The 17378-nt window shown below is 44.3% G+C and overlaps 1 protein-coding gene across 1 annotated transcript in view; it reads left to right on the top strand.

The window, feature by feature from the left end:
- LOC138666593 (zinc finger protein 585A-like) overlaps positions 1-17378 on the top strand; it is a 132815-nt gene that overhangs the window by 64645 nt on the left and 50792 nt on the right. Inside the window, exons 7-8 of the mRNA XM_069754791.1 lie at positions 12577-13789; positions 13900-13936. Of these exons, the coding sequence (XP_069610892.1) occupies positions 12577-13789; positions 13900-13936 (1250 nt within the window). The remainder of the gene's footprint in view (positions 1-12576; positions 13790-13899; positions 13937-17378) is intronic.

The raw sequence follows: 17378 nt of genomic DNA, 5'->3' as shown, positions 1-17378 counted from the left end.
ATAGCCAGGTCTTTCACCTGGAAGGAACAACCACGGGAAGGGCAGCATCCAAAAGGAAAACCACCTATGCCAAAACATGGTATCCATCCACAGACAGCTGTTTCGGGGTATTTGCCCCTCATCAGTGTGGAGTAGGAAACTGGCTATTAGGAGCAGTGCCTGGTACACGGACTATAAACATAAGGATGAATGACCTCGGGGAGATCAAAACATCCAACACCGCGGAGACACCATCACGTGTTTCTCAACGCAGTGATCCAGAACACTGCCCCCATCCCTTATGGGAAATATGCAATTGAGAAACACGTTGAGAAACATGTGATGGGTTGCGAAATTCAATTTGAGATGGCGCTTTAGGGAGAGAATTCAACTATTAACTAGTTCCATGGCTGTGTCAAAGCAGAGAATACAACTCCTACCAACATCTGTGGTTGATACTACATAACTACACTTGCTTTCATCTGCGTGTCCACCAATTCTTGACAATTCTGGTAGCTACAAATTAAATTGCGGATCTTCTGGAAGAAAAGTCCATAAAGCTTAGTGAGGATTAGACTACAAGGCGAAGACTAGGAGATTAGACTGTATACCCCTGCATGGTGAGAGTCAAATGGAGACCATGTGTCATGTTTCCAAGACTAGTCCTCTAGTCCTAGGAAATCTGTAGAGCTGATACATTTGCGTGCTTTAATAACAGATGAGTCACTTTCTTGTAAATCAAATGGAGAATATTCCTCTTATTCAGTACAGCCATATGATGACCAAGAATTCTATCACTGACACGCTCAAGACATTTTAATTTACAGTTGTCCTTGAAAGTTTGTGAACCCGTCTGAATTTTCCATATTTGTATATAAATGTCACCAACGTTTTTAACCCCTTAGTGACAGAGCCAATTTGGTACTTAATGATCAGGCCAATTTTTACAATTCTGATCACTGTCACTTTATAAGCCAACCCGAGTATAAGCCAAGGCCCCTAATTTTGCCTCAAAAAACTGGAAAAACTTATTGACTCGAGTATAAGCCTAGGGTGGAAAATACTGCAGCTACTTGTAAATTTCCAAAATAAAAATAGATACCAATAAAAGTAAAATGAATTGAGACATCAGTAGTTTAAATGTTTTTGAATATCCATATTGAATCAGGAGCCCCATATAATGCTCCATACAGTTCATGATGGGCCCCATAAGATGCTCCATACAAAAAATATGCCCCATATAATGCTGCACAAAAGGTTAATGATGGCCTCATAAGATGCTCCATAGAATAATATGCCCCATATGCTGCTCCATAAAGGTTGAAGGCCCCATAAGATGCTCCATAGAATAATATGCCCCATATGCTGCTGCTGCGATTAAAAAAAAAATGACATACTCACCTCTTGTCGCTGGGGGCTAGGTGCCTGTGTCCTGAGCAGGCGGGGACAGCGGTGCGCTATGGGGGCCAGGTGCCGGTGGCGCCGCTGGCTCAGACCTCCAGCTCTTGCAATTTTCACCTGTCCCCGTTCCACTGCCACGTGCCGCTGTGTCTTCCGTCTTTCTACAGTGACTGTTCAGGCAGAGGGCGTGCACTGGGACAATGACTCGAGTATAAGCCGAAAGGTGCACTTTCAGCCTAAAAAAATGGGCTGAAAATCTCGGCTTATACTCTAGTATATACGGTATGTGGTTATAACTCAGGAATGTTTCAACGTATCCCTCTGATTCTGAGTTTGCTTTTTCGTGACATATTGTACTTCCTGTTACCAGTAACATTTCTTTGATATGACTGGCATTTATTTATGAAAAAAACTGAAATATGGCGAAAATAGCAATTTTCAAACTTTGAATTTTTATGCTCTTAAATCAGAGAGATATGTCACACAAAATAGTTAAGAAATAACATTTCCCACATGTCTACTCTCACATCAGCACAATTTTGGAAACAAAAATTTTTGTTTTGTTTGGAAGTTATAAGGGTTAAAAGTTAACCAGCGATTTCTCAGCTTTACAACACCTTTTTTTAGGGACCACATCACATTTCACATCACTTTGAGGGGTGTACATGACAGAAAATACCCAACAGTGACACCATTTTAAAAACTGCACCCCTCAATGTGCTCAAAACCACATTCAAGAAGTTTATTACCCTTTACGTGCTTCACAGGAACTGAAGCAATGTGGAAGGAAAAAATTTACATTTAACTTTTTTCACAAACATTTTATTTCAGAACCAATTTTTTTTATTTTCACAAGTGTAAAAAGAGAAAATGAACCACAAAAGTTGTGCAATTTCTCCTGAACATGCCGATTCCCGATATGTGGGGGTAAACTACTGTTTGGGCGCACGGCAGAGCTCGAAAGGGTAGGAGCGCCGTTTGACTTTTTCAACGCAGATTTGGCTGGAATTAAGGTCGGACTCCGTGTCGCATTTGGAGAGCCCCTGATGTGCCTAAACAGTGGAAACCCCCCACAAGTGACACCATTTTGGAAACTAGACCCCCAAAGAAACTTATCTAGATGTGTGGTGAGCATTTTGAACCCGAAAGTGCTTCACAAAAGTTTATAACGTAGAGCTGTGAAAATAAAAAATCATATTTTTTCCACAAAAATGATATTTTTGCCCCCAAATTTTTATTTTCTCAAGGGTAACAGGAGAAATTAGACCCCCAAAGTATTTGTGCAATTTGTCCTGAGTATGCTGATACCCCACATGTGGGAGTAAACCACTGTTTGAGTGCATGAAAGGTCTCAGAAGGGAGGGAGCACCGTTTGACTTTTTGAATGCAAAATTGGCTGGAATCAATAATGGCGCCATGTCTCGTTTTGGAGACTCCTGATGTACCTAAACAGTGAAAAACCCCAATTCTAGCTCCAACCCTAACCCCAACACACCCCTAACCCTTATCCCAACCCTAACCATAAACCTAACCCTAACCCCAACACACCCCTAACCCTAGTCCAAACCATAACCCTACACACAACCCTAACCCTAACAAACCTCTAACCCTAATCCCAACCCTAGTGCTAACCCTAATGCTAACTTTAGCCCAACTCTAAACCTAATGTGAAAATGGAAATAAATATATATATTTTATTGTATTATTTTTCCCTAAGTAAGAGGGTGATAAAAGGGGTTGTATTTACAATTTTATTTATTTTGATCACAGTGATCAAATTGAACCAATAGGAAAAATGTTCTATTGTTGCCGGGTGCTGGCCAGCAGATATCAGCGGGTGTGCTGCTCATGCACCCGACGTTTTGTCCCGGAAGAAGGCTCTGGCAGCCCGGGGGACTACATTGGGGGAATCCTGGCCACTCCAGGTAGCGGGGGGGTGATCGGAGGATCAGGGGACCCTGTTGTGAATTCTGTTGTCAAGCTCCCTCCTGTGGTCATGAATGGTACTTCGGCTGGTTCTGTCCATGGGCTTCCTCTGGTGGTGGTGAGTGGGGCTGCGGCTTCTGAGGTTCCTTCCACAGGTGACGAGGTTAATTCGTTAGCTGGCTGCTCTATTTAACTCCACCTAGATCATTGCTCCATGCCACCTGTCAATGTTCCAGTATTGGTCTAGTTCACTCCTGGATCGTTCTTGTGACCTGTCTTCCCAGCAGAAGCTAAGTTCCTGCTTGTTTTTCTCTGGTTGCTATTTTTCTGTCCAGCTTGCTATTTTGATTGTTGTCTTGCTTGCTGGAAGCTCTGGGACGCAGAGGGAGCGCCTCCGCACCGTGAGTCGGTGCGGAGGGTCTTTTTGCGCCCTCTGCGTGGTCTTTTTGTAGTTTTTTGTGCTGACCGCAAAGCTACCTTTCCTATCCTCTGTCTGTTCAGTAAGTCGGGCCTCACTTTTCTAAATCTATTTCATCTCTGTGTTTGTAATTTTCATCTTTACTCACAGTCATTATATGTGGGGGGCTGCCTTTTCCTTTGGGGAATTTCTCTGAGTCAAGGTAGGCTTTATTTTTCTATCTTTAGGGCTAGCTAGTTCCTTAGGCTGTGTCGAGTTGCATAGGGAGCGTTAGGAGCAATCCATGGCTATTTCTAGTGTGTGTGATAGGATTAGGGATTGCGGTCAGCAGAGTTCCCACGTCTCAGAGCTCGTCCTATATTATCAGTAACTATCAGGTCATTCCGTGTGCTCTTAACCACCAGGTCCATTATTGTCCTGACCACCAGGTCATAACAGGACCCTATTTCTCTCTCCTCTGAATGCGATTACATCAGAGGAGAGCGAAATTAAATGGAAAATCAGACTTTTTTTTTATAACGGTGATCGCAACATCGTGGTCGGTGAAAACAGACCTGAATCATGTTCTCTGAGGTCTCAGCTACCCCCAGCAGCCAAGACACCGGTGAAATTCAGTCACAGGGGGGCACTATAACCTTAAACCTCACCGCCGTTAAAAAGCGGCGCTATGGTTTAAGTACCCTTAACTGCCACCGTAAAAAGGCGTTAATGGGTTAAGGTAGAAAAAGAGTATCAAATAAATGATTCAAAATTATCAGATTTATTTTTTAAATGAATCAAATGATCCGCTATCATATGTTTGGAGTGGCCAAAATTTGTGAACCTTTAGGATTACCAGATAATTTTAAGGTAAAATTAGTGCCTTGTGTTTTCAATGGGATGACAATCAATTGAGAGTGGGTAACCTATTTTATTTAATAACAGTGATCTATCAAAGTCTGGACTTCACAATATGTGTTTGTGGAAGTGTCTCATAGTATGAACATAGGAGATTTTTGAAGGCTTCAGAACAAGAATTGTTGATGCTCATTGGATTGAAAAAGTTACAAACCTATCTTTACATAGAGTTTGGACTCCACAAATCTACAGTCACACAGATTGTATTTAAATGGATAAAATCAAGAACATTGTTATCCTCCCCAGGAGTGGTCAACCATCAAAGATCACACCAAGAGCAAGGTGTATAGTGTTCCTCGAGGTCACTAAGTAACCCAAGATAACCTCTGTTATGGCTGGCAATCAGGCAACACAGCGTGCAGTAATCAACGCACATACAGAGATCTGGCAATAACCAAAAACAATAGGACAAGCTCTGAGACGTGGAATCTCTGTAGACTGCAGTACCTGATCTATCCTCACACAACTATAAGCAGCAGTGGATTGCGCCTATAACTACCTATGCAACTCGGCACTGCCTGAGGAGCTGACTAGCCTGAAGATAGAAATACAAGCCTGACTTACCTCAGAGAAATACCCCAAAGGAATAGGCAGCCCCCCACATATAATGACTGTTAGCAAGATGAAAAGACAAACGTAGGAATGAAATAGATTCAGCAAAGTGAGGCCCGATATTCTAGACAGAGCGAGGATAGCAAAGAGAACTATGCAGTCTACAAAAAACCCTAAAACGAAAACCACGCAAAGGGGCAAAAAGACCCACCGTGCCGAACTAACAGCACGGCGGTGCACCCCTTTGCTTCTCAGAGCTTCCAGCAAAAGTTAATAGCAAGCTGGACAGAAAAAACAGAAAACAAACTAGAAGCACTTATCTAGCAGAGCAGCAGGCCCAAGGAAAGATGCAGTAGCTCAGATCCAACACTGGAACATTGACAAGGAGCAAGGAAGACAGACTCAGGTGGAGCTAAATAGCAAGGCAGCCAACGAGCTCACCAAAACACCTGAGGGAGGAAGCCCAGAGACTGCAATACCACTTGTGACCACAGAAGTGAACTCAGCCACAGAATTCACAACAGTACCCCCCCCTTGAGGAGGGGTCACCGAACCCTCACCAGAACCCCCAGGCCGACCAGGATGAGCCACATGAAAGGCACAAACAAGATCTGGGGCATGGACATCAGAGGCAAAAACCCAGGAATTATCTTCCTGAGCATAACCCTTCCATTTGACCAGATACTGGAGTTTCCGTCTAGAGACACGAGAATCCAAAATCTTCTCCACAATATACTCCAATTCCCCCTCCACCAAAACAGGGGCAGGAGGCTCCACAGATGGAACCATAGGTGCCACATATCTCCTCAACAACGACCTATGGAATACATTATGTATGGAAAAGGAGTCTGGGAGGGTCAGACGAAAAGACACCGGATTGAGAATCTCAGAAATCCTATACGGACCAATAAAACGAGGTTTAAATTTAGGAGAGGAAACCTTCATAGGAATATGACGAGAAGATAACCAAACCAGATCCCCAACACGAAGTCGGGGTCCCACACGGCGTCTGCGATTAGCGAAAAGCTGAGCCTTCTCCTGGGACAAGGTCAAATTGTCCACCACCTGAGTCCAGATCTGCTGCAACCTGTCCACCACAGAATCCACACCAGGACAGTCCGAAGACTCAACCTGTCCTGAAGAGAAACGAGGATGGAACCCAGAATTGCAGAAAAATGGAGAGACCAAGGTAGCCGAGCTGGCCCGATTATTAAGGGCGAACTCAGCCAACGGCAAAAATGACACCCAATCATCCTGGTCAGCGGAAACAAAACATCTCAGATATGTTTCCAAGGTCTGATTGGTTCGTTCGGTCTGGCCATTAGTCTGAGGTTGGAAGGCCGAGGAGAAAGATAGGTCAATGCCCATCCTACCACAAAAGGCTCGCCAGAACCTCGAGACAAACTGGGAACCTCTGTCAGAAACAATATTCTCAGGAATGCCATGTAAACGAACCACATGCTGGAAGAACAAAGGCACCAAATCAGAGGAGGAAGGCAATTTAACCAAGGGCACCAGATGGACCATTTTAGAAAAGCGATCACAGACCACCCAAATGACCGACATTTTTTGAGAAACGGGAAGGTCAGAAATGAAATCCATCGAAATATGTGTCCAAGGCCTCTTCGGGACCGGCAAGGGCAAAAGCAACCCACTGGCACGTGAACAGCAGGGCTTAGCCCTAGCACAAATTCCACAGGACTGCACAAAAGCACGCACATCCTGTGACAGAGATGGCCACCAGAAGGATCTAGCAACCAACTCCCTGGTACCAAAGATTCCTGGATGACCGGCCAGCACCGAACAATGAAGTTCAGAGATAACTTTACTAGTCCACCTATCAGGGACGAACAGTTTCTCGGCCGGACAACGATCAGGTTTATTAGCCTGAAATTTCTGCAACACTCTCCGCAAATCAGGGGAGATGGCAGACACAATGACTCCTTCCTTGAGGATACTCGCCGGCTCAGATAACCCCGGAGAGTCGGGCACAAAACTCCTAGACAGAGCATCCGCCTTCACATTTTTAGAGCCCGGAAGGTATGAAACCACAAAATCAAAACGAGCAAAAAATAACGACCAACGGGCCTGTCTAGGATTCAAGCGCTTGGCAGACTCAAGATAAGTAAGGTTCTTATGATCAGTCAAAACCACCACGCGATGCTTAGCACCCTCAAGCCAATGACGCCACTCCTCGAATGCCCACTTCATGGCCAGCAACTCTCGGTTGCCCACATCATAATTACGCTCAGCAGCAGAAAATTTCCTGGAAAAGAAAGCACATGGTTTGAACACTGAGCAACCAGAACCTCTCTGTGACAAAACCGCCCCTGCACCAATCTCAGAAGCATCAACCTCGACCTGGAACGGAAGAGAAACATCAGGTTGACACAACACAGGGGCACAGCAAAAACGACGCTTCAACTCCTGAAAAGCTTCCACGGCAGCAGAAGACCAATTAACCAAATCAGCACCCTTCTTGGTCAAATCGGTCAATGGTCTGGCAATGCTAGAAAAATTACAGATGAAGCGACGATAAAAATTAGCAAAGCCCAGGAATTTCTGCAGACTTTTTAGAGATGTCGGCTGAGTCCAATCCTGGATGGCCTGAACCTTAACCGGATCCATCTCGATAGTAGAAGGGGAAAAGATGAACCCCAAAAATGAAACTTTCTGCACACCGAAGAGACACTTTGATCCCTTCACGAACAAGGAATTAGCACGCAGTACCTGGAAAACCATTCTGACTTGCTTCACATGAGACTCCCAATCATCTGAGAAGATCAAAATGTCATCCAAGTAAACAATCAAGAATTTATCCAGATACTCACGGAAAATGTCATGCATAAAAGACTGAAAAACAGATGGAGCATTGGCAAGTCCGAACGGCATCACCAGATACTCAAAATGACCCTCGGGCGTATTAAATGCCGTTTTCCATTCATCTCCTTGCCTGATTCTCACCAGATTATACGCACCACGAAGATCTATCTTGGTGAACCAACTAGCCCCCTTAATCCGAGCAAACAAGTCAGAAATCAATGGCAAGGGATACTGAAACTTAACAGTGATCTTATTAAGAAGGCGGTAATCAATACACGGTCTTAGCGAACCATCCTTCTTGGCTACAAAAAAGAACCCTGCTCCCAATGGTGACGACGATGGGCGAATATGTCCCTTCTCCAGGGACTCCTTCACATAACTGCGCATAGCGGTGTGTTCAGGTACGGACAAATTAAATAAACGACCCTTAGGGAATTTACTACCAGGAATCAAATCGATAGCACAATCACAATTCCTATGCGGAGGTAGGGCATCAGACTTGGACTCTTCAAATACATCCTGAAAGTCCGACAAGAACTCTGGGATGTCAGAAGGAATGGATGACGAAATAGACAAAAATGGAACATCACCATGTACTCCCTGACAACCCCAGCTGGTTACCGACATAGAGTTCCAATCCAATACTGGATTATGGGTTTGTAGCCATGGCAACCCCAACACGACCACATCATGCAAATTATGCAGTACCAGAAAGCGAATAACTTCCTGATGTGCAGGAGCCATGCACATGGTCAGCTGGGCCCAGTACTGAGGCTTATTCTTGGCCAAAGGTGTAGCATCAATTCCTCTCAACGGAATAGGACACCGCAAAGGCTCCAAGAAAAATCCACAACGTTTAGCATAATCCAAATCCATCAGATTCAGGGCAGCGCCTGAATCCACAAACGCCATGACAGAATACGATGACAAAGAGCACATTAAGGTAATGGACAAAAGGAATTTGGACTGTACAGTACCAATAACGGCAGAGCTATCGAACCGCCTAGTGCGTTTAGGACAATTAGAAATAGCATGAGTAGAATCACCACAATAGAAACACAGTCTGTTCAGACGTCTGTGTTCTTGCCGTTCTACTTTAGTCATAGTCCTGTCGCACTGCATAGGCTCAGGTTTACTCTCAGACAATACCGTCAGATGGTGCACAGATTTACGCTCGCGCAAGCGACGACCGATCTGAATGGCCAAGGACATGGACTCATTCAAACCAGCAGGCATAGGAAATCCCACCATTACATCCTTAAGAGCTTCAGAGAGACCCTTTCTGAACAAAGCCGCTAGTGCAGATTCATTCCACAGAGTGAGTACTGACCACTTTCTAAATTTCTGACAATATACTTCTATATCATCCTGACCCTGGCATAAAGCCAGCAGATTTTTCTCAGCCTGATCCACTGAATTAGGCTCATCGTAAAGCAATCCGAGCGCCAGGAAAAACGCATCGACACTACTCAATGCAGGGTCTCCTGGCGCAAGAGAAAACGCCCAGTCCTGTGGGTCGCCGCGCAAAAAAGAAATAATAATCAAAACCTGTTGAATAGGATTACCAGAAGAATGAGGTTTCAAGGCCAAAAATAGCTTACAATTATTTCTGAAGCTCAGGAACTTAGTTCTGTCACCAAAAAACAAATCAGGAATCGGAATTCTTGGTTCTAGCATCGATTTCTGATCAATAGTATCTTGAATCTTTTGTACATTTACAACGAGATTATCCATTGAGGAGCACAGAGCCTGAATATCCATGTCCACAGCTGTGTCCTGAAGCACTCTAATGTCTAGGGGAAAAAAAAGACTGAAGACAGAGCTAAGAAAAAAAAATGATGTCAGGATTTCTTTTTTCCCTCTATTGGGAATCATTGGTGTGGCTCCTTGTACTGTTATGGCTGGCAATCAGGCAACACAGCGTGCAGTAATCAACGCACATACAGAGATCTGGCAATAACCAAAAACAATAGGACAAGCTCTGAGACGTGGAATCTCTGTAGACTGCAGTACCTGATCTATCCTCACACAACTATAAGCAGCAGTGGATTGCGCCTATAACTACCTATGCAACTCGGCACTGCCTGAGGAGCTGACTAGCCTGAAGATAGAAATACAAGCCTGACTTACCTCAGAGAAATACCCCAAAGGAATAGGCAGCCCCCCACATATAATGACTGTTAGCAAGATGAAAAGACAAACGTAGGAATGAAATAGATTCAGCAAAGTGAGGCCCGATATTCTAGACAGAGCGAGGATAGCAAAGAGAACTATGCAGTCTACAAAAAACCCTAAAATGAAAACCACGCAAAGGGGCAAAAAGACCCACCGTGCCGAACTAACAGCACAGCGGTGCACCCCTTTGCTTCTCAGAGCTTCCAGCAAAAGTTAATAGCAAGCTGGACAGAAAAAACAGAAAACAAACTAGAAGCACTTATCTAGCAGAGCAGCAGGCCCAAGGAAAGATGCAGTAGCTCAGATCCAACACTGGAACATTGACAAGGAGCAAGGAAGACAGACTCAGGTGGAGCTAAATAGCAAGGCAGCCAACGAGCTCACCAAAACACCTGAGGGAGGAAGCCCAGAGACTGCAATACCACTTGTGACCACAGAAGTGAACTCAGCCACAGAATTCACAACAAACCTCTATGCAACTAAAGGCCTCCGTCACATTAGCTAATGTTTATTGACTACCCTCAGGAGGATGCTGAAAAACAATTGTATGCATGGCATGATTGCAAGTAGAAATTCACTGCTATAGAGGAGGAATGTGGCTGCCTTTATGCAGTTTACATGCTAAGCTAGAAGGCTTTGTGTATGGATGATACCACAATAGAGCTTATTGGTTTCAATGAGAAGTATTGTGCCAGGAAAAAAAACAAAAACACAGCACTACAATAGATACCATCAGTGAAATATGGTTGTGGTACTATCATGGTTTGGCCTGTTTTGTTGCATCTGGGTCAAGACTGCTGCCATGATTGATGGAACAATAAATTCTGAATTAAACTAGCATATTCTAAAGAAAATTTCAGGGCATCTGTCCATGAGCTGAATATCAAGAGAATATGGAGTATGCATCAAGACAACCACCCAATACGCAGAAGTCATTAGTAAAAAAATTTGGCTAAATAAGAATAAACTAAAGTTTTGGAATGGCCTAGAGTCCTGAATTTAATCCTATAGAAATGTTGTGGAAGGACCTGAGGCGAGCAATTCATGTGACAAAACCCCTAGTATAACAGAGTAAAGGACAATCTAATATTTTGACTCATTTGTTTCATTTGGTTATATCTACTTTTAGGACTTGTTAGAAAGTCTGATCAAGTTAGAAGTCAAATCTATGCAGAAATATGTAACATTCTGAAGAGTTTACAAACTTTCCAACACCACTGTACATATGCATGGGCATTATGGCATTTTGGGATGTTTCAGAATTCTTAGCTTTGAAAAATTATACAGTTTATACTCATGTATTTGTCTTGGTTTCAAATAACTGTAAAGTCACAGTCCCACAATTATAAGGAAATGTCTTATTGAATTACTGTGTATACTAGTGTATAAGTCCCCCTCGGCTTATACACGAGTGATTGTCCAGAAAGCTGGTGGGGGAGGGGGTCAGCGGCAGGAGCCGGCTAACAGAAGGCATCATACTCGCCCTCCTCGTGCCATCGCTGCATCTTCGTCGCTGCATCTCTGTCACTGCATCTCTGTCCCTGCATCTCTGTCCTGGTGCCAGCGGCTCTTCCTATGCTGAACAGTCACGTGGTACCGCTCATTAAGGTAATGAATATGCACACGTCTCCACTCCCATAGGCGTGGAGTGCATATTCATTCATTACCACGTGACCGCTCAGCACAGGAGAGCTGCCGGGCTGAGACAACGGAGATGCAGCTATGGTGCGAGGAGGGTGAGTAGGATGGGAGGGGAAGTGAGCCATGCATACAATGATGGGACAGGGGGATGAGCCATGCTGGACCGGGTGAGCCATGTGGGACCGGGGGAGCCATGCATACAACAGGGGGAGCCACACATACCAAGACAGGATGGGCAGGAGCCACACATAGCAGGACAGGATGGAAGGGAGCCACACATAGCAGGACAGGATGGGGGAGCCACACATACCAGGACAGGATGGGGGAGCCACACATAGCAGGACAGGACGGGGAAGCCACACATACCAGGACAAAACGGGGGAGCCACATACCAGGACAGTGACGGGGGAGCTACACATAGTAGGACAGCGACAGGGGGGAGCCACACATAGCAGGACAGGGATGAGGGAACAATGCATACCTGGCTTATACTCGAGTCAATAAGCTTACCCAGTTTTCCAAGGCAAAATTAGTTGCCTCAGCTTATACTTGGGTCGGCTTATACTCGAGTATATACGGGTAATAAAACTACATGTCATTGCACAATGTTTTATCAGAAGGCTGTTTTTGTCACATTTGTCTTCTGTATATTAAATTTTGCCACATGCCATGTAATTTGTATGGAAATCTCTATAAATATAAAATATCAATATTTATATTAAACTGCCTTTTACAAAATAAAACAAAAAAATTATTCTCGGCAGGTGACTACATCAGAAGCTCAAAGGAACATATGATATCTTCAAATTTTACAGCAGATGATCCTGATATCACACAAGATAAATATAAGGAGAATGCCGTTATGCCAGATATACCATCAGTTCTTCACAGTGAAGATCTATCATCTGATCTTTTTCATCAGATCCTATCTTTTGATTCATTACAGATGGTTGCAGAAGATAAAAATTATAGAAGGAATGTTGAACATGAAAGATCTCACAAAGAGGAGAATCCATTTGCATGTTTAAAATGTGGAAAATTTTACGCCGATATATCAAAGTGTGTTAAACATGAGAAAAGTCACACAGAAGCAAAGGAATTTTCATGTTCAGAATGTCGGAAATATTTTATACAGAAGTCCAAACTATTTGAGCATCAAAAACCTAACACGAGAGAGAATCCATGTTCTGATTCCAGGAAATGTTTAACATCTAAACCAAAACTTGTTAAAGATCATAGAATTCCCACATGGGAGAATCCATGTTCATGTAGTGAATTTGAGAAATGTTTTACAGAGAAATCACATTTTATTACGCAAGAGAGAAGGTACACTGTGGAGAAGCTGTTCTCCTGTTCAGAATGTGGAGCATGTTTTAATCGTCAATCGAATCTTATAAGACATGAGAAAAGTCACAGAGGGGAGAAGCCATTTTCATGCTTAATATGTGGGAAATTTTTTTCTCAGAAATCAAATCTTGTTGAACATCAAAAAAATCACACGGGGGAGAAGCCATTTTCATGTACTGAGTGTGGGAAATGTTTTAAACATAAGTCAGATCTTGTTAAACATCAGAGAATTCACACTGGGGAGAAGCCATTTTTATGCACAGAATGTGGGAAGTGTTTTAACCAAAAAGCACATCTTGCTAAACATCAAAGAAGTCACACAGGGGAGAAGCCATATTCATGCTTAGAATGTGGGAAGTGTTTTTCTCAAAAAACAACTCTTGTTTATCATCAAAAAACTCACACAGGAGAGAAGCCATTTTCATGTTTAGAATGTGGGAAATGTTTTTCTCGGAAATCAAATCTGATTGACCATCAAAAAACTCACACAGGGGAGAAGCCATTTTCATGTTCAGAATGTAGGAAGTGTTTTAAACGGAAGTCAGATCTTGTTACACATGTACACAAGTGTTTTACCCAAAAAACACACTTTTATAGGCCTCAGACAATTCACCCTGAGGGGATACCTTTCTGATGTGCAGAATTTGGGAAGTGCTTTAATCAAACATCAAATCTTGTTGCGTGTCAAAGACGTCACAGAGGAAAGTAGTAATTTTCTTGCTTAAAATGTTTTTTTCTAGGGAATTAAAACCTGTTGACCATCAAAAACTCACAGAGGTGAGAAGCCATTTTCATGCTCTTAATGTGGGAAATGTTTTAACAAAAATCAGATCTTGTAACCCATATACACAATTATTTACCCCCAAAACACATGTTGCTAAGCATAAGACAATTCATGGAGGGGAGAAGCCATTCTGATATGCAGAATTTGGGAAGGATTTTAATCATATATCAGATCTTGTGGAGCATGTAAAAAAGTTGAACAGTAAAGAAGTCATTTTCATGCTTAAAATGTTACATATAGTTACATAGGTTGAAAAAGAGGTTCAACCTTTCTTCACCAATTATACATTTTGTCACTAAATTAATTATAACTCACAACGTTATGTGTACTGATGTAAAAGCTGTAAAAGTGTCTGCCATTACTACCTCTTGTGGTAGGACATTCCGCAGTCTGACTGCTCTAACTGTAAAGAACCTTTTTCTACTTAAGGTACCTTCACACTGAGCAACTTACCAACGATCACGACCAGCGATACGACCTGACCGTGATCATTGGTAAGTAGTGTTGAGCGATACCTTCCGATATCGGAAAGTATCGGTATCGGATTGGATCGGCCGATATTAAAAAAATATCGGATATCGCCGATACCCGATCCCAATGCAAGTCAATAAGACCAAAATATCGGAATTAAAATAAACCCTTTCTTGCCTTGTAGGTTCATTCTACATGAAGGAAAACAACTAAGAATAATGCCGGATGTATTTGGGGAGGTGGCGGAGACATTAAAGTCATAGAGGTTTATCCCAATCAAATAGAATAGCATGTTTTTTGTTTTTTTTTAAGACGTTCGGAGTGACAAAGATATTGACTATGTAAATTTTTTTTTTTATTTTGTCAGATATTGATGTTTCACTATTCCACGCCCTTCCCCTTCTTTTTTTTCTTTTTTTTTTTTTCTTTTCCCACACTTTCATCTTCATCATCATCAGCATCTTTGACATCAACTTCTTCTTCACCTTATTCATCTTCTTCTTCATCCTTTACCTTTTTTTTTTTTTTATTACATTCTTCATATTCATTTTATTCAACTATTATTATTCTTCTTATTCTACATATTCTTTTTATTCCACTGTTATTATTATTCCTATTCTACTTCTTCATCATATTCTCATTTGTGACAGGCATTCCCGTAGTTGTTATCTACAAAAGTTGGAAGATTACACCTTCCGTTCTGCCAGTCACAAAAGTTACATTTGTCCGCGTTCAGTTTGGCCTGCAGCATCAGGCTTTATCCAGGGGCACCACGAGGAGGAACGGACTCACCCCCATACACTGCTTAGTCTTCTTCTGCATATAATTTAGATAATATCTTTTGCTCTGATATTAAGTCTTATGCTTAATGTTCTTCTGCTCTTTGTTCTGCAGCCTCTTGTTCTTCTGCTTCTCGGTCTTCCATGTCGTCGTCTCCAGGGTCGTCGTCTCCAGTGTCGTCATCTCCGCCGTCGTCGTCTCAGCCGTCGTCGTCTCCGCCGTCGTCGTCTCCGCCGCCGTCGTCGTCATCGGGGTGGTCTTCCGGGTCGTCGTCGTCATCGGGGTGGTCTTCGGGGTCGTCGACTTTAGGGTCTTCAACTTGGAAATGTAGCAGAAGGTACAAGAAGGCTGAGAAAATGCCAAGAACCAGCTGATGGAACTGGAACTCGGATGGCTACCCGAAGGTTCAAGAGCCTATGGAACTACCGAGGACCAGCTGACGTTACTGGAACCCGGTTACTAAGCAGGAGGTACCCGTGCTAAAAAGCACTTCCAAGGACCGCCTGACGTTGGCGGAACTCGGATACCCAGAAGGAGGCACCTAAGCCAAAGGCTCTGCCCGGAACCAGCTGACGGTACTGGAACCAGGATGGGGAGCAGAAGGTACAAGAGCAAAAGACACTGCCGAGAACCAGCTGACGGTACTGGAACCCGGATGGGTAGCCGAAGGTCCAAGAGCCAATGGAACTACCGAGGACCAGCTGACGTAACTGGAACCCGGTTACTAAGCAGGAAGTACCCGTGCCTGAAAGCACTACCAAGGACCACCTGACGTTGGTGGAACTTGGATACCCAGAAGGAGGCACCTAAGCCAAAGGCTCTGCCCGGAACCAGCTGACGGTACTGGAACCAGGATGGGGAGCAGAAGGTACAAGAGCAAAAGACACTGCCGAGAACCAGCTGACGGTGCTGGAACCAGGTGGTGGACCTGAAGGCCCACAGGAGAGGAGAGAACAGCTAGGCCGCGAGGCAGCCGCAGTTACCGAACCCCAACAGTCCTACAGGGGGAGCTGGGCCTTCTGGCACTACAGAACCAGCCTTGACTACCAGTTCACGCAGCCCACATAGGAAGCTCCTAAACTGGAGGCACCCTGGAGTTGGCTAACCCGACCGCACCACGACGGGGCAAGCATAGGCGTCTCAGTGAGCTTGACACAACCCGGAAACAGCTGACGGTGCTGAAACCAGGCTTGGCACGAGGGAGTACCTGTGTCAAAAACACTGCCGAGAACCAGCTGGCGTTGCTGGAACCCAGATGCGTTGCCCCAGTGTGCAAGAGCCAATGGCACGACCGAGGACCAGCTGACGGTGCTGGAACCCGGTTACTAAGCTGTAGGTGCCCGCGCTTAAAAGCACTACCAAGGACCGCCTGACGTTGGCGGAACTCGGATACCCAGGAGGAGGCACCTAAGCCAAAGGCTCGGCCTGGAACCAGCTGACGGTGCTGGAACCAGGAGGTGGACCCGAAGGCCCACAGGAGAGGAGAGAACAGCTAGGCCGCGAGGCAGCCGCAGTTACCGAACCCAACAGTCCTACAGGGGGAGCTGGGCCTACTGGCACTACAGAACCAGCCTTGACTACCAGTTCACGCAGCCCACATAGGAAGCTCCTAAACTGGAGGCACCCTGGAGTTGGCTAACCCGACCGCACCACGACGGGGCAAGCATAGGCGTCTCAGTGAACTTGACACAACCCGGAAACAGCTGACGGTGCTGAAACCAGGCTTGGCACGAGGGAGTACCTGTGACAAGAACACTGCCGAGAACCAGCTGGCGGTGCTGGAACCCAGATGCGTTGCCCCAGTGTGCAAGAGCCAATGGCACGACCGAGGACCAGCTGGCGGTGCTGGAACCCGGTTACTAAGCTGTAGGTGCCCGCGCTTAAAAGCACTACCAAGATAACCCAAGAAAGAAAAGAACATGTCCACATGAACGGGAGCTCCTCAAACAATTACACAAAAGTTACAAAGTTTTTATTGAAAAAGTACCACAATGGTCAAAGATACATCACACAAAAAATAGGACTAAAAACATTTAAAAATGCAATGCACAGAACAAACGTGCACAACAGACATTTCCTAATATAGGGAAAATGCCTAACCACATCCCCTTCCCCTCCCAAAAATTGAAATGGATATATTCAGCCAATGGCCAATAATTTAGCCATATAGCAGTACATACAGTG

This window comes from Ranitomeya imitator, chromosome 2 (assembly GCF_032444005.1).
Source record: "Ranitomeya imitator isolate aRanImi1 chromosome 2, aRanImi1.pri, whole genome shotgun sequence".
Classification (NCBI taxonomy): Eukaryota; Metazoa; Chordata; class Amphibia; order Anura; family Dendrobatidae; genus Ranitomeya; species Ranitomeya imitator.
Note: the sequence above shows the minus strand (reverse complement) of the source record. Positions and strands in the feature narration are given on the sequence as shown.